The sequence below is a fragment of the Oryctolagus cuniculus genome, chromosome 17 (assembly GCF_964237555.1).
Source record: "Oryctolagus cuniculus chromosome 17, mOryCun1.1, whole genome shotgun sequence".
In the NCBI taxonomy this organism is placed as follows: Eukaryota; Metazoa; Chordata; class Mammalia; order Lagomorpha; family Leporidae; genus Oryctolagus; species Oryctolagus cuniculus.
The window spans coordinates 34,583,891-34,602,234 of NC_091448.1; the positions used below are offsets into that span (position 1 = coordinate 34,583,891).

General features: G+C 43.5%; 1 protein-coding gene across 10 annotated transcripts in view; it reads left to right on the forward strand.

Annotated features, from left to right (window-relative positions):
* Positions 1-18,344, forward strand: part of GDPD1 (glycerophosphodiester phosphodiesterase domain containing 1) — a 57,080-nt gene that overhangs the window by 18,703 nt on the left and 20,033 nt on the right. For all 10 annotated transcript variants that reach the window (XR_011383547.1, XR_011383546.1, XR_011383540.1 and 7 more), the window contains exons 3-6: positions 3,527-3,662; positions 5,339-5,384; positions 10,412-10,530; positions 11,023-11,112. Coding sequence is in view for 2 of the 10 variants with exons in the window: in XM_070060990.1 (XP_069917091.1) it covers positions 3,527-3,662; positions 5,339-5,384; positions 10,412-10,530; positions 11,023-11,112 (391 nt within the window). In the remaining 8 variants the exon portion in view is untranslated. The remainder of the gene's footprint in view (positions 1-3,526; positions 3,663-5,338; positions 5,385-10,411; positions 10,531-11,022; positions 11,113-18,344) is intronic.

An 18,344-nucleotide genomic window follows, 5' to 3' on the forward strand; every position in this document is an offset into this window, starting at 1 on the left:
ACAGGCTCTCCCTGGTTCTTACTGAATGAGTTATAGAATGGGGCATTCATGAACAAAGCAGGAGGTTGGGCATTTGGCTAATGATTAAGGTGCCTACCTCCCATCTCTGGGTTTGATGCTGAGATCCTATACCAGCTTCTTGCCAGTGGAGAAGCTGAAAGGCACAGGTGATGGCTTAAGGAGAGGAGCTGGGTTCCTGCCATGCACACAGAGTCCTGGATTAAGTTCCCAGCACCTAGCTTTGGCCTCAGCCCGGCACTGGCTGTCATGACCAGTTTGGGGAGTTAACAATGGATGGAATGAGCTCTGTCTCTCTCTGTTTTCCTCAAATCAGTGAATAATAATATAAAAAATAACAAAGCAGAATATTAGCCAAAAAAAAAAAGAAAGAAAGAAAGAAAGAAAGAAAGAAAGAAAGAAGAAAATGGAATGAGAATCCCTTTCCTACTAACCTTAGAGCCAAAAACTAAGGAATCATACTACACACACACAAGAACACAGGAGTCACTAAGCCCTTGAGTATGTAAAATCTGGTTCTTAAGGGCTAATAAAACTGGGTTATTAAACCAGGCCACTTTTGTAAATACCCGTAGGACAATGTGATCCCTATGGTGTTAATATGAATGGTGAAAGCAGGAAGCAAATTGTATTAGCAATAGCTGAAAGTATAAGCTGGCAGTTAGTCAAAGTAATTAATCAGTGACCTGGTTTTCATGATAAATTTGTTTGGGCATCTAATTAATATAATACTAATTATCTCATCTGTAAAATGGGGCGAATAATAAAACCTCAATATAAGGCGTTAATGAGCTTCAAGTAAATTCCTTAACATGTATGTTGTTAGGCACTGTTGCTGTTTCTTTCACATCTTCTTTTAGAGCTAGAGTTTTCTTTCTTTTTCTGGAAATGCTGAAGTCTTGGCTCCTTAACTTTTTTCTTGTGTTTGTCATCAGCTTGTCAGAAATTTAGCCATAAAATATCTGGTGTTCAGTTGAAATAGGTGCATGTTGTTATTTATGGAAAATGTTGAAGGCTGAATGATAAACATTTTTTCTTCTCTCACCATGTTCTAGATTTTTATGTATCAAAATTGGGATAATTTTGCTATCCTAGATACTTGCTGTTCTAAATTTCTATTATATAGCTAGTTTATAACAGAGAAGCATAAAATAAATATTTTTCATATAATCATAAATGTTTCTAAAAATAATATTTCAGCTAGTGACAAGTAGATTTCTTACTTAGTATATATAATATTTTTAAGTATAGGAAAATGAAGATAATTCCTGTATTTACCATCTGTTCACACATCCATACGAAGACAAAAGGAAAAGAAACAAAGTTAAATACACTCATGGCCAAAAATTTGTAGTACCAATTTCTTTTGAGCATCATAAAGGATCTTAAAATTTTGTTTTGAAGCTATATGCTGTTTATATATGTTGCTTTAATTTTCTACATTTTTAATCTATTTTAAAGATAACATAAATGTATTTAAGGAAGCTTAAAAATCCAGAAAAATAATTCTAATATAATGACTGTTTTTGTTTGCCTGTTTGGTTTTTGTCTTTAATTTCACACATTTGTAGTCCTAGCAAACATACAGTTGGCAAGCAAATAATGTCTTTTGATGGTGCCTTTCCTGGGGGCAGGTGTTGTGGTGCTGTGGATTAAGCCACCACTTGGTATGCCCACATCCCATATTGGAGTGCCTGGGATCCAGTACTGGTTTATTTATTTATTTATTTTTAAAGATTTATTTATTTTTATTTGAAAGACAGAGTTACAGTGAAGCAGAGGCAGAGAGAGAGAGAAAGTCTTCTGTCTGCTGGTTCACTCTCCAAATGGCCACAATGGCCGGAGCTGGGCAGGTCTGAAGCCAGGAGCCATTCCCAATCTCCCATGCAGGTGCAGGAGCCCAGGGACTTAGGCCATCTTCTACTGCTTTCCCAGGCCTTAGCAGAGAGCTGGATCAGAAGTGGAGCAGCTGAGACTTTAACTGGTGCCCATATGGGATGCCGGCACTGCAGGCAGCAGCTTTTACCTACTCTGCCGCAGCACCAGTCCCAGTACTGCCTTATTTATATAACAGGTTACAATTGGGGGCCTGGTGCTGAGGCTTAGTGGGTAAAACTGTCACCTCCAGCGCTGGCACCCCTTCAGTCTCAGCTGCTCCATTTTGAATCTGCTCTCTGCTAATGTGCCTGGGGAAGCAATGGAAGATGGTTCAAGTGCTTGGGTTCCTGCACCCACTTGGGAGACCCAAGTGAAGCTCCTGGCTCCTGGTTTTAGCCTGGCCCAGCCCTAGCTGTTGCAGCCATTTGGGGAGTGAACCAATGGATGGCAGATCTCTCTGTCTTTCTCTTTCTCTGTAACTCTGCCTTTCAAATAAATACATTAATTAAACAAAAAAGTTACAATTGGAACTTTAATTTCCTTCTGGAATGTTTTGAAGTTTTTCGTTGTACAAATCTTTCATCTCTGGTTTAACTCCTAAGTATTTTATTCTTTTTGATGGTATTAATAGAATTATTTTCTTAATTTCTTTTTCAGATTGTTTATTGTTAATGTATAGAAACAACAGATTTTGTGTATTCCTTTTGTATCCATCAACTTTGCTGAATTTATTTATTAGTTTTTTTGTGTGCAGTCATTGGGATTTTCTATACATTAAAATATGCCATTTTTGAACAAAGATAATTTTACTTTTTACTTTCCAATTTGGTTCCTTATCTAATTGCTAGAAATTCTAATGCTATCTTGCCATATAAAAGCAGCCATCCTTATTTCTTAATCCTTTCATTTTATGATCATGGAAGTGTAAATTTAGTTACTAGCAAAGCAGAAACATAAATCTCTTAACTTGTGGCTAAATCACTTTTCCATAATATTCAGTTACCAAGATTTAGGACAGCTGGTAATAAAAAGAGGCAACATGATTCTCTTTATCCTCAGTTCATTTACAGTATTTTTTACATCATCAGGTGATGACAGACAAATGTTGATATTGAAGAGTTAGGCCGGTGCCACGGCTCACTAAGCCAATCCTCCACCTGCGGCGCCAGCACCCCAGGTTCTAGTCCCGGTGGGAGCACCGGATTGCTGTCCTGGTTGCCCCTCTTCCAGGCCAGCTCTCTGCTGTGGCCCAGGAAGGTAGTAGAGGATGGCCCAAGTGCTTGGGCCCTGCACCTGCATGGGAGACCAGGAAGAAGCACCTGGCTCCTGGCTTCGGATCGGCACAGTGCACCAGCTGCAGCACGCCGGCCGTAGCAGGATTTGGGGGGTGAACCAACAGAAAAGGAAGTCTTTTGTCTCTCTGTCTCTCTCACTGTCTAACTCTGCCTGTCAAAAAAAAAAAAAAAAAAAAAAAAAAAAAAAAAAAAAAAGAGAGAGAGAGAGAGAGAGAGAGAGAGAGTTAGGTGTTGTGGGATTTTTTTCAGATTTATAACTCTGAATTCTTATATCTGATGCATGTAACCTAAGTGTTACCTTAAGTTTCAGAATGTCATTCTTTTTATTTCTTCAGTGCAGTCACAGTTGGCACGGACATGCTAGAATTGGACTGCCACATCACAAAAGATGAGCAAGTTGTAGTGTCACACGATGGGAACCTAAAGAGGTCGACTGGAGTCAATGTGAACATCTCTGAACTCAAGTACTGTGTAAGTAAAAATGCATCACTGGTACTAAAAATAGTAAGTATTAGCTATCTAAAAGCAGTAAATGTTCTATATTGCTTCAGTAAATAATTGTTTTAAAGATTTATTTATTTGAAAGTCAGAGTTACAGAGAGAGGAGAGGCAGAGAGAGAGAGAGAGTGAGAGAGAGGTCTTCCATCCGATGGTTCACTCCCTAGTTGGCTGCAATGGCCAGAGCTGCGCCAATCCAAAGCCAGGAGGCAGGAGCTTCTTCCTGGTCTCCTACACAGGTGCAGGGGCCCAAGGACTTGGGCCATCTTCTGCTGCTTTCCCAGGCCATAGCAGAGAGCTGGATCAGAAGTGGAGCAGCCAGGTCTTGGTCAGGTGCCCATATGGGATGTCGGCATTTCAGGCCAGGCTGCGCCACAGTGCCGGCCCCTCAGTAAATAATTTTTTTAAAAAGATTTTATTTATTTGAAAGGCAGAGTCACAGGGAGAGAAAGGGAGAAAAAGAGAGAGCTTTTCTATCCATTGGTTCACTCCCCAAGTGGCCACAACTGCCCAAGCTTGGCCTATCTGAAGCCAGGAGCCAGGAGCTTCTTCTGAGTCTCCCACACTGGTGGGAGTTCTTTATAAAAAGTTTCTTTGTATTGAAAATATATAAATCCACTCTCAGAAAGGAAATTATTGGGTAAAACAATAGAAATATTATAGTATCTTTATATATATTGCAAGTTCCTATGGCTTGCTTGCATTTTTAAAATTTATTTAAGAATAAGAGAAACAAAAACAGCAAGAGAGAAGGAGAAAGAGTCCCATTTACAGGTTCACAGAGAGAGAAATAAACAGAGAGGGAGGGAGAAAGATCCCATCTGCTAGTTCACTGCCTAAATGTCCACAACAGCTGAGGACTGGCCAACTGAAGCTGAACTCAATCCAGATTCCCACCTGGGTGACAGGGACCCCAACCATTTGATCCAAGAAACTGGAATTGGGAGTGAAACTGGGACTTGCACTCAGCCTGTATTATAGGACATGGTCATCTTAATTGCCAAATAGTTGTCCCCTTACTTGCTTTTTAAAAGTGTTTAAAAGAGGGGCTGGTGCTGTGGCTAAGTGGCGTAAATCCTCAGCCTACAGCATCCCAGCTACTTCACTTCCGATCCAGCTCCCTGCTGATGTGCTTGGGAAAACAGCGGAAGATGGCCCAAATTCCTTGGACCCCTGCACCCACATGGGAGATCCTGAAGAGGCTCCTGGCTCCTGGCTTTGGCCTGGTCCAGCCTTGGCTGGTGCAGCCATTTGGAGAGTAAACCAGCGGATGGAAGACCTCTTTCTCTCTCTCTCTCTCTCTCTCTCTCTGTAACTGTGCCTTTTGAGTTTAAAGACTTTTCTATATAGTTAATAGTTATTTTTGCCTTTGAAATATCTGTGCTTGACTTTTTTACTGAAATCTTTGTTTATCATTGATAAAATTCTGTAGTAAATAGTAAATGGTACAGATGTGTAGTAGGTGGTGGGAGTAATATATGGTTACTTTGCTGTTGGTGATATTCTACTAAAGGGTACCCTCATGTGAACACATGTAGTGTTTTGTTCTTTAAATTTTTTTGGAAAATGCCAATCTGTCTTAATGTAAGACACTAACACACACTTTTCATTTTGTGAGATCTAACTTTTTTCAATTATGTCTGTTCCAGGAGCTCCCACCTTACCTCAGCAAATTGGATGTCCCGTTTCAGAGAGGTAATATTTCTCATTTGTGGCTAAAACACTTCCATGAACGTGTATGTATTTATGCTGAGACCAACACGTGTGTTCTGTCATAGGAGGTTCTTGCTGAAAGTATTGCCACCCCTGCACCCTGTGCTTATTCTCGCAGACCTACAGATTTTTTTTTTTTTAATTTTTATTTATTTGACAGGTAGAGTTACAGAGAGTGAGAGAGACAGACAGAGAGAAAGGTCTTCCTTCCATTGGTTCACTCCCCAAATGGCCGCTACGGTCGGCACTGCGCCGATCCGAAGCCAGGAGCCAGGTGCTTCCTCCTGCTCTCCCATGCGGATGCAGGGGCTCAGGCACTTGGGCCATCCTCCACTGCCCTCCCAGGCCACAGCAGAGAGCTGGACTGGAGCAACTGGGACTAGAACCCGGCGCCCATATGGGATGCCGGCGCCTCAGGTGGAGGATTAACCAAGTGAGCCATGGTACCAGCCCCCCCCCCCCCTTTTTTAAGTTTTGTGTTTTTTTTTTTTTTTGTTTTTTTTTTTGTTTTTTTTTTGGAAGGCAGAGTTACAAAGAGAGAGAGAAAGAGACATTTTCCATCTGTTGCTTCACTCCCCAGATTGCCTCAGGGGTTGAAATCAGGAGGCAGTTGCTTCATTCAGGTCTCCCACATGGGTGGCAGGGGTTCAGGTACTTGAGCCATCTTCCACTGCTTTCCCAGGTGCATGGTGCCCGTATAAATGCCAGCATTGTAGACGGTGGCTTAACCTGCAGGCCTATAGATATTAAATCTTGATGGTCATCTGACCCTGGGATGATTAGGCCCAGAGATTTAAGTGGCACTTTACATTTAGATTCACCCACAGTTTAGGTAAACTTGAATACTAGTAATTGTAAGAAACCAAAGTGTCACTATAGATAATTTGTACTTCTTTTTATTTTTTCCAAACGTTTTCCAAGATTATTTCTTTCTTTATTTGAGAGATTGAGTTACAGACAGAGAGAGGGAGAGACACAGAGAAAGGTCTTCCATTCATTGGTTCACTCCCCAAATGGTCACAATGGCTGGAACTAAGCCAATCCAAAGCCAGAAGATAGATGCTTCTTCTGGGTCTCCCATGCAGGTGCAGGGGCCCAAGCACTTGGGCCATCTTCTACTGCTTTTCCCAGGCCACAAGTAGAGAGCTGGATTGGAAGAGGAGCAGCTGTGACATCCATCATGTGGGATGCCAGCACCACAGGTGGAGGCTTATCCTGCTATACCACAGCGCCAGCCAGATACTTTGTACTTCTAAGGTTTCAAATTCTAGAATATCCTTGTAACTTAAGGTGGTCATCCATTGTAAATATAACAAGAATAAATGAAAGAAAGTTGGAAGCGCCCCTTTCAGATCCTTTCTGTTTGCTAGCATTTGATTTTGTCATTTAGCTGCTTAGTGTTTTAAATGATTAAAGAGACATCTGTTACTCAAATAAACCATTTCCTAGCTATTTTCACTTAGCAGTTTTATTTCTTTTGAGGAAACATTTCTCACAAAGAAACATTTTCCTTGAGCTAATTTGGTAATTATGATATGGTAGAATAGAAAATACATCATCTCGAACCAAGAAGGTATATTTTTACTTTTCATTGTTAATCATTGTACATATTTATGGGGTGCAATGTAACGTTTTAATACATGTATTCAGATGGGAGACCTAGAAGGTGTTCCTGGTTCCCAGTTCTGGCCTGGTCAAGGACCCAGCCCTGGCTGTTGCAGGCATCTGGGGAGTGAACTCGTAGATGGAAGCTATCTCTCTCTCTCTGCCTTTTAAGTAGATGAAAAATAATAAATAAGTAAATTTTTTTAGAAGTCATATGAGAAGCAGCTGCTAGAGCTAGAACTTGAGACTCTGTGTCTCCTTGCCTGGGCAGTCAGTGTTCAGCTGCATGGGGATGCCTGTCCGTCTGAGCAAGTCTGCTCGTGTGCTGTATTAATTGCAGTGTCATGTATTTCCATGTTTCAAACAAGCATAAAGAACAATGAAATTTCATTTATACTGCATTCAACCGATGTCATAGTTGACTTTAGACTGCCTCAATTATGAAGCTTACTGCATTTGAAACAGATGGATAAACTTTATGTTACTGTACTGCAAAAACTCGACTCAGGTTAGTCAGAAGGTTGTTCCAATTTTTTTTTTTTTTTTTTCTGTCCCATTCCCCGGTTTTTACTTTTTTGATTACTGGAGAGAAAGTCTAGCAGAGGAGTACAGAGTTCAGGCCTGTTGCTCATTGTGGATCACAACTCGACTAGAGAAACAGTTGTTTTCTTTTAAAGGGTTCTTTGATAGGCCACAGGCTGCTATAAAAAGTACCTGTAGGGGCCAATGCTGTGGCGTAGTGGGTAAAGCTGCCACCTGCAGTGCTGTCATCCCATTTGGTTCAAGTCTCAGCTGCTCCATTTCTGATTCAACTTACTGCTAGTGTGCCTGGGAAAACAGTGGAAGATTACCCAAGTATTTGGACTCCTGCATCCATGTGGGAATCCCGGAAAGAACTGCTGGCTCCTGGCTTCGGATTGGCTCAGCTCTGGTTGTTGCATCAATTTGGAGCTGAACCAATTCAAGGCCAGGAGCCAGGAACAACTTCTGGATCTTCCACATGGGTTCAGTGGGTCCAAGCACTTGGGCCATCTTCTGCTGCTTTCTGAGGCTCATTAGCAGGGAGCTGGATCAGAAGTGGAGCAGCCAGGACTGGAACAAGTGCCTATATGGGATGCCAGTGCTACAGGCCAGAGTTTTAACCCACTGTACCATAGTGCCAGCCCTATTTATTTGAAAAGTAAAGTTACAGAGAGAGAGAGAAGATACAGAGAGAGAGGTCCTCCATCCACTGTTTTTTTTTTTTTTTTTTTTTTGACAGGCAGAGTGGACAGTGAGAGAGAGAGAGATAGAGAGAAAGGTCTTCCTTTGCCGTTGGTTCACCCTCCAATGGCCGGCACGGCCGGTGCGCTGCAGCAGGCGCACCGCGCTGATCCGATGGCAGGAGCCAGGTACTTATCCTGGTCTCCCATGCGGGTGCAGGGCCCAAGCACCTGGGCCATCCTCCACTGCACTCCCTGGCCACAGCAGAGAGCTGGCCTGGAAGAGGGGCAACCGGGACAGAATCCGGCGCCCCAACCGGGACTAGAACCCGTTGTGCCAGCGCTGCAAGGCGGAGGATTAGCCTAGTGAGCCGCGGCGCCGGCCCATCCACTGTTTTCACTCCCCAAATGGCCACACAGTCAGGGCTGTGCCTGGATGAAGCCAGGAGCCAGGAGCTTCTTCTAGGTCTCCCACATGGGTGGCAGGGGCCCAAGGACTTGGGCCATCTTCCACTGCCTTCCCATGTGATTTAGCAGGGTGCTGGAGGGGAAACGGAGCAGCCAGGATTTGAACCAGTGCCCATCTGGGGTGCTGGCACTGCAGGCTAGGCTTAACCTACTACGCCACAGCACCAAGCCCCTTCAGAGTTTCCTAAAATATTTGATGGTGTATTTTTATAACATAATAACATACTATGTATTATTGTGGAGAGTAAAAAAATCATGTATAGCAACTCAGTGGAGTATTTTAAAATTTTTTGTTAACTTTATTTGAAAGGCAGAGTTAGGAGGAGGGACAAAGCGAGGTCTTCCATCCACTGATTCACTCCCCAAATGGCTGCAACAGCCGGGGCTGGGCCAGTCTGAAGCCAAGAGTCAGGAGCTTCTTCTGGGTCTCCCATGTGGGTGCAGAGGCCCAAGGACTCGGGCCATCTTCTACTGCTTTCCCAGGAGCATTAGCAGGGATCTGGATCTGAAGTGGAGCAGCCAGGACTTCAACTGGCATCCTTATGGCATGTAGGCAGAGGCTTAACCTGCTGAGCTACAAAACCTTTTAAAAATCATAATTATGAAATACGATTTGTGGATTATATAAATGTCAGTATCATGGTTGTAATACTGTACTATAGTTTTTTTAAATTAATTTATTTATTTGAAAGACAGAGTTACATAGAGGCAGAGAGAGAGAGAGAGAGAGAGAGGTCTTCCATCCAGAGCTGGGCCAGTCTGAAGCCAGGAGTTATTCCTGGTCTCCTGTACAGGTGCAGGGGCCCAAGGACTTGGGCCATCTTCTACTGCTTTCCCAGGCCATAGCAGAGAGCTGGATCAGAAGTGGAGCAGCCGGGACTCACACCGGCGCCTATATGGGAATGCCGGCACTGCAGGTGGTGGCTTTACTCGCTATGTCACACTGCCGACCCCTATTGAACTGTAGTTTTGCAAGAGATTGTCATTTGGAAATCTGGGGAAACAATGCATAGATTTCTCTGTATTTTTTTATTTTTAAAAAAGATTTATTTATTTATTTATTTGAAAGAGATACAGAGAGAGAAGGAGACAGTGAGTTGGGGGGGGGGGATCTTCCATCCACTGGTTCTTTCCTCCTAATGGCCAAAATGGCCGGAGCTGAGCTGATCCAAAGCCAGGAGTCAGGAGCTTTTTCCAGGTCTCCCATGTGGGTACAGCGGCCCAAGGCGTTGAGCCATCTTCGATTGCTTTCCCAGGTGTACTAGCAGAGAGCTGGATCAGAAGTGGAGCAGCCAGGACGTGAACCGGTGCCTAAATGGGATGCCAGTGCCACAGGCGTCAGTGGCTTTCCCCACTACACCACAGGCGCCAACCACTGTATTATTTCTTACAACTGCTTGTGAATATATAGGTATCTCATGTTTAATTAAAAATTTCAGTCACAATTATAAAGTATATCAACCTGAAAATATTTATTCTTAGTTATGCAAAAGGATCAGGTAAACTGTGTTATTTTTGTATTAAATTATGCATAGGAAAAAGGAATAGAGAAGGTACACCAAATGATCAAAATGGGTATATCTACGTTGTTGGATTTTACATGATTTTTCTTCTCTTCTGTATGCTTTAGCTCATTTTGTAAATGTCCTGTTTTGAATACATACTATAACTTCTAACCATTTAAAAAGTAAAAGTTATGTTTTAAAACCGCATGTTAAAATCTTGTTTTCTCAGCAAGCCAGACTGAAGGAAAAGATAACCGAATCCCATTGCTGAAGGAAGTCTTTGAAGCCTTTCCTAACACTCCCATTAACATCGACATCAAAGTCAACAACAACATGCTGATTAAGAAGGTACTGGAGGCATTGCCCCTGGTGGGTGTGTGTTGCATCCAATTTCACAAACTAAATAAGGTCAGCGTAGTAGTGTTAGAGGAAATGCGATACTCCGGGGATCAGCATTGTTTTAAATAATGCGCTGGTAGAAGCGATCACTTTACTGAAGGAGACACTATTTCCAGAGTAAGCCGGCAGGACTTAGTCATGGATAAAAGTTAGCCCCTGCGAACTTGTCATTCCACTATTTACAATTAGCTGCTAGTTTAACTTGTTTCTATTGTGGCTAGTTTATGTCAAGTTACAAAATCGGTGTATCCTATAAATAATTTGTATAATGGTAAACTGTGAATAATTTTTGGATTTTGTAAAATAACTTATATGTTGGTTTTTCTAAAATATTGTGTTGCCTATTGGCAGATAGTGAGGCGGGATCCATTTTTTAAGTGAAATGATGTCAGTAGATTTACAAATGGGCACATGTGTAAACTTTTGAATTTTCACGTGTAGGTGTCAGAGTTGGTGAAGCAGTATAAACGAGAACACCTAACAGTGTGGGGTAATGCCAGTTATGAAATTGTAGAGAAGTGCTACAAAGAGGTAAGTAAGCTTCAAAAAATGATAGTGATCTATCTTTGTTGTTTATAAATAATAAGTTGTTACAGTAATTACTTTTTTTTTTAAGATTTTATTTTTTTATCTGAAAGAAAGTTACAGAGAGCAGAGGCAGAGAGAAGTCTTCCATCTACTGGTTCACTCCCCAGATGGCCGAAATGGCTGGAGCTATGCTGACCCAAAGCCAGTTGCCAGGAGCTTCTTCCAGGTCTCCCATGTGGGTGCAGGGGCCCAAGGATTTGGCCATCCTCCACTGCTTGCCCAGGCCATAGCAGAGAGCTGGATTGGAAGTGGAGCAGTCGGTACTTGAACTGGTGCCTGTATGGGATGCCGGTACTGCAGGTGGCAGCTTTACCTGCTATGCTACAGCATGGCCCCAGTAATAATGTTTTAAAATGATCTTATTTCTTACTTTATGCAAAGGTATGTGGTACTGAGTAGGAGTAACTAACTAGTTTACTAATAGAGATTGTGGATTTGGACTTTGTGATTTAAATTCCATGTAATCAGATTGGCCAACAAGATTATTATTTTCATGTGATAATTTTCTTTGCCAGCTCTTTCTTTCTTTCTTTCTTTCTTTCTTTCTTTCTTTCTTTCTTTCTTTCTTTCTTTCTTTCTTTCTTTCTTTTTTTAAGATTTATTTTATTTATTTGAAAGGCAGAGTTACAGAGAGGTACAGGCAGAGAGAGAGAGAGATCTTCCACCTGCTGGTTTACTCCCCAAATGGCTGCAACGACCAGAGCTGTCCTGATCTGAAGCCAGGAGCCAGGAGCTTCTTCCAGGTCTCCCATGTGGGTGCAGGGGCTCAAGCACTTTGGCCATCTTCTACTGCTTTCCCAGGCCATAGCAGAGAGCTGGATTGGAAGTACAGCAGCTGGGTCTTGAACCAGTGCCCATATGGGATGCCGGCGCTTCAGGCCAGGGCGTTAACTCGCTGCACCACAGCGCTGGCCCCAGTGTTTAGTCTTTTAACTCTATAATGTTAGCTTCTTTTTTCCCTTTATTTGGTTAAATTTATTTGAGGGAAAGGTAAAAAGAAGCTAACATTAAAACAAATAAATTTAAATTAAGCCAAAGCCATGATTAGCAATATGTAAAAGCAAGGCCAGCCACCTACTGAATATTTTCTGATGAAAAGAAATACGTCTATAAAAATAATTTGGAATGTTTAGAAATGGTATCCTGAACCTCTGTAAGCTAATTTTGATACAGTCAACCAAGAATTTGAAAGTCAAAATGTTAAAAATATCTTGGGGCAGGAGTGATGGTGCAGCAGGTTAAGCTACTGCTTGGGATGCCCATATCCTATACCAGAGTGTCTGGGATCTAGCACTACTGCCTCAGCTTCAGATCTAGCTTCCTGCTAATGCACCTAGGAGACAGAAGATGATGGCCCAAGTGCTTAGGTTCTTGCCCCTCATATGAGAGACTTGGATGGAGTTCCTGGCTCCTGGTTTCAGCCTGGCCCAGCCCTGGCTATTGTAGGCATTTGGGGAGTGAACCAGTTGATGGAAGATTTCTCTGTCTCTGTCTCTCCCCCTCTCTCTGTCACTCTGCCTTTCAAATAAATAAATAAAATTTTTAAAAAATGTTTGAAAATCTTAAATGTTGAAGAGTCTTTTTAGAATACAAGTGATAGGGCAGAAGATGTATGATGCTAGTGGCAAGTCTTAAATATGAAGTACTCTTTTGGGAAGGCCTTCCTTTCCTAGCAAAGAAGGTAAAAACACTTAAGTGTATTTTAGTGATTGGCACTATTATAATTCAAAGTACAATTGAAGCCTTCCTTGAAAACAAGTTTTGTTGTTGTTTTAAGATTTATTTGAAAAGCAGGATGACAGAGAGAGACTCTTCCATTCCCTCATTGACTCCCCAGATGGCTGCAATGGCCAGGGCTGGGTCAAACCAAAGCTAGGATGCAGGAACTCCATCTGGGTCTCCCACATGGGTGGCAGAGGACCAAGTACTTGGGCCATCTTCTGCTGCATTAGCAGGGAACTGGATCAGAGTGGAGCAGCAGGGACTTGAACTGGCATTCCTGTATGGGATGCCGGTGTCACAGGCAGCTGCTTAATGTGCTGTACCAAGACAAGAAAATTTTATTTACATGCAGCAGATTCTGTGATGTCCCAAGGTAGCCTGTGTACAAAAAACAAACAAACAAACAAAAAAAAAACAAGCAGAGCAGTCTCTTGGCTGAGTGGCTTTAGCTCCTTAAGAACTTAGAACTAAGGCTTTTCATTAACTCATCATTGTCTGATGGTGTTTTCAGGTGTTATTTCAAGAGAAATAATGTTCTGGAGGCTTCATGGTCCACTGACTTTTTTTAACATCATCAAAAAGTTTTTCAAATAAAAAGTGATAATATCAAATGTTAGAAAAGACATAGGGAAATGATTGCTGGTTGGAACATAAAATATAGTACAGCTGTTCTCATTAAATAGATGGGTAGTTTCTTTTTAAAATTTTTTGTTTATTTGAAAGCCACGTGCATGCACACACACACACTCACAGACACATACATACACACACAGAGCGATCTGTCATCTACTGATTTATTCTTTTAATGTCCACAACAGCCAAGGTTGGACCAGGTTGACAGGAGCCAACCAAGGTTGGACAGGAGCCTAGAACTCAATCTGAGTCTCCCACATGGGTTGCAGGGACCCGACTACTTGAGCTGCTACCTGCTGCTATCCCCCACCCCCGCCCTGGTGTTCGTTAGTAGGAGGTTAGAGTCAGTAGTGGATCCAGGACTTGAACCCAGGTACTGTGATATGTGAACATCCAAGTGACATCTTCACCATTGATCCAGGAGCTTCTTCCAGGTGTCCCACACGGGTGCAGGGGCCCAAGGACTTGGACCATCTTCTTTCCCAGGCCTCTAGCAGGGAGCTAACAAGGATTGGAAGTGGAGCAGCCAGGACATGAACCAGCACCCATATGGGATGACAGTACTGTAGGCAGCAGCTTGACCCAGTATGCCACAGTACCAGCCACTATAACTTTTTTTTTTTTTAAAGATTTATTTAATTTATGGGTCCAGCGCCATGGCGCAGTAGGTTAATCCTCTGCCTGCGATACTGGCATCCCATATGGGCGCTGGTTCTAGTCCTGGCTGTTCCTCTTCCAATCCAGCTCTCTGCCGTGGCCTGGGAAAGCAGTAGAAAATGGCCCAAGTGCTTGGGCCCCTGCACCCGCATGGGAGACCAGGAAGAAGCTCTTGGCTCCTGGCTTCGGATTGGTGTAGCTTCAGCCGTTGTGGCCATTTGGGGAGTGAACCAACAGAAGGAAGACCTTTCTCTATGTCTCTCCCTCTCATTGTCTGTAACTCTACCTCTCAAGTTAATAAATAAAAAAATCTTTTTAAAAAAAGATTTATTTAATTTATTGGTAAGAGTTACAGAGAGAGGTAGAACCAGAGAGAGAGAGAGAAATCTTCTATTTGCTGGTTCACTCCCCAAATGACCACAATAGCCAGAGCTGAGCTGATCCAAAGCCAGGAGCCGGATCTCTCACCCGGGTCTCCCATGTGGGGTGCAGGGGCCCAAGGACTTGGGCCATCTTGTGCTGCTTTCCCAGGCCATAGCAGAGGGATGATTGGAAGTGGAGCAACTGGGACTCGAACCAGCTCCCATGTAGGATGCTGGCGCTGCAGGTCAGGGCTTTAACCCACTGCACCACAGTGCCAGCCTCACTTTGTTTTTTATTATTATTATTATTTATTTCTTTATTTCAAGGTAGAGTTATAGAGCAAGAGGAGGAGAGATAGAGAGCGAGATCTTCCATCTGCTGGTTCACTCCCCAAATGGCTGCAGCGACTGGGGCTAAGCCAGGCCAAAGCCAGGAGCCTGGAGCTTCCTCTGAGTCTCCCACATGTGTACAGGGGTCCAAGGACTTGGGGCATCTTCCACTGCTTTCCCAGGCACATTAGCAGGGAGCTGGATCGGAAGTGGAGCAGTCGGAACTCGAACTGGCATCCAAATGGATGCTGACACTGCAGGCCATGGCTTAACCCACTGCGCCACAGCGCTGGTCCCTATAACTTTATTTTTTAGAGCACAATACTGGAAACCTCCCAGATGCCCTCAGTGGATAAAGTGGCTGAGTAAAGTCTGACATATCCATACAATGGGATACTAGTTAACAATAAAAAGAGAGGAACTGTCAATATCTGGAGCAACCTAGATGATTCTCAAGGACAATATATTTGTGGGGAAAAAAAAAATCAACCCTCCAGGGGATGGCGCTGTGGCGCAGCGCGTGAGCACCCTGGCCTGAAGCACCGGCATCCCATATGGGCCAGTTTGAGACCCAGCTGCTCTACTCCCAATTCAGCTCTCTACTATGGCCTGAGAAAGTGGTAGAAGATGGCCTAAGTCCTTGGGCCCCTGTACCTGCACAGGAGACCTAGAAGAAGCTCCTGGCTTCTGGCTCCTGGCTCCTGGCTTTGGAACAGCACAGCTCCAGCTATTGTGGCCTATTGGGAGTGAGTCAGTGGATGGAAGACCTCTCTCTCTCTCTCTCTCTCTGCCTCTCCTCTCTGTGTAACTCTGACTTTCAAATAAATAAATAAATCTTGAAAAAAAAAAAACCCAAAAGTTACACATGCATATGTAAAACATTCTTTTTTTTATTTGACAGGTAGAGTTATAGACAATGAGAAAGAGAGACAGGTCTTTTTTCTGTTGGTTCACTCCCCAAATGGCCACTATGGCTGGTGCTGCACCGATCCGGTAGCCAGGAGCCAGGTGCTTCCTCCTGGTCTCCCATGCAGGTGCAGGGGCTCAAGCTCTTGGGCCATCCTCCACTGCCCTCCTGGGCCACAACAGAGAGCTGGACTGGAAGAGGAGCAACCAGGACTAAACCTGGTGCCCATATGGGATGCCGGCACCACAGGCGGAGGATTAGCCAAGTGAGCCACGGCACTGAGCTCCTATAAAACACTCTTAAAACTAAATGTGGAGAGAGGATTAGTGGCTGCCAGGGGACAAGGACTGAGGGCAGGGAAGATGCAAAGAAGTAGCATTAGAGAGTTCTTTATTAGTGATGAAACAGATCTTTTTCTTGCTTGTGGCAATGGTTACATAAATCTCTACATAGGTTAAAATTGTATACCATAAATACAATGAAGGTATAAGTTTAAATTTCTAAACAGTAAATACATAAATAAAATTGTGACCATAAATATAAATATACACACAGCAACATGAATGCAGGTTTTAAAAAATGGGGAAAACTGAATAAGCTCTGTAGTCTAATTGATAGTAGTGTGCCAGCCTCAGTTTCTGGATTTGACACAACTGCAGTTTGTTACATCAAGATGGACAGAACTCAAGTTATTTTTGCAACTTCCTGTTAGTCAAACTGTTTCAAAATAAAAACCTCACTTTTGGTCCATAGGCATAGAACTCTTACCTGGATTTACATATTTTTCCAGAAGCCACTGATTTTCATTTTAGAATATGAAAACTCCAAAAACCATTCAGTAGCAAGGTTTTTAAAAATTATTTAATTAAAAGTTTTTTTTGACAGGCAGAGTGGACAGTGAGAGAGAGAGAGACAGAGAGAAAGGTCTTCCTTTTCTGTTGGTTCACCCCCCAATGGCCGCTGTGGCCGGCGCACTGCGCTGATCCAAAGCCAGGAGCCAGGTGCTTCTCCTGGTCTCCCATGCAGGTGCAGGGCCCAAGGACTTGGACCATCCTCCACTGCACTCCCGGGCCACAGCAGAGAGTTGGCCTGGAAGAGGAGCAACCGGGACAGAATCCGGCACCCTGACTGGGACTAGAACCCGGAGTGCCGGCTCCACAGGCGGAGGATTAGCCTATTGAGCCGTGGCGCCAGCCTCAGCAGCAAGTTTTTTTTTTTAATTTATTTTTATTTATTTGAAAGGCAAAGTTACAGAGAGTGAGAGAGATTTTCCACCTGCTGGTTTACTTTCCAGCTGGCCACAACGGCCAGGGCTGTGCCAGGCAGAAGCCAGAAGCCTGGAGTCTCCTTGAGGTCTCCTGCAGGGGTTCAGGGGCCCAAGTACTCGGCGCATCCTCTGCTGCTTTCCCAGGTACATTAGCAGGAAGCTAGATTGGAGGTGGAGCAGCCAGGACTCAAACCAGTGCCCATATGGGATGCCAGCATGGCAGGCAGCAGCTTAACCTGCTATGTGACAGCACTGACTCCAGCAGTTTTCAAACATCACAGGAAGAAATGTCTCAATCATATTTGTCATTCTTATTACCCCATACCATATAACTAAATGATACAAAGGAATTTTACATTAGTCCTTTAATTCTCAGGTGCTAGAAACTCAAAATATAAAAAATGAAAGGAAGCAGGGCACACAGCGGTGGTGGGAAAACATGAGGTACTTGTTCTCACTTAGTGACTTTGTATTCATTGGCACTCTTTGTAGTGTATTAGAATTACCTGAACAGTTTAAAAAACACAGTAAAGCCTGGGTCTCAGTCCAACTATTCTAATTTAAAGTTAGAGGTGCAGGGGCCAGTGCTGTGGCGTAGTAGGTAAGAATCCACCTGTGGTGCCGGCATCCCACATATCCCATATAGCAGTCCCAGCTGCTCTACATCCAATCCAGCTGCTGCTGTGGCCTGGGAAAGCAGTAGAAGATGGCCCAAGTCCTGTGGCCCCTGCACCTGCATGGAGGACCTGGAAGAAACTCGACTGGGCTTCGGATCAGCACAGCTCTGGCTGTGGTGGCCATTTGAGGAGTGAACCAGCAGTTGCAAAATATCACTCACTCTTGCTCTCTCTCTCTCTCTCTCTCTGCCTCTGCCTCTCTGTAACTCTGTCTTTCAAATAAATAAATAAATAAATAATTTTAAAAAGTTAAAAAATTTAGATGGGGTACAGCCAGTTCAGCATTTGCCAGCATGGCCCTCTCCCCCTCCCCCACTGGCAGCCTGGCATGTTTTGTTTTTAGAGCTCTGGTTCCAAAGTAATGTATGTTTTAAGGGACAGCCCTTAAACCTACTTTCCCCAAAAACTCTGTTACCCTTTTGGTGTATGAATTTGCAGAACTCAGGATTCCTCAGCAGGGGGCAGGATTTGGCCTAACAATTGAGACACCAGTTAGTATGCCTGCATCCATTTCTGGGTGTCTGGATTAGAGTTCTAGCTCCCCTCCAATTCCAGCTTCCTGCTAATGCACACTCTGGGAGGCAGCAAGTGATGGCTCAAGTGGTTGGTTGGGTTTCTGC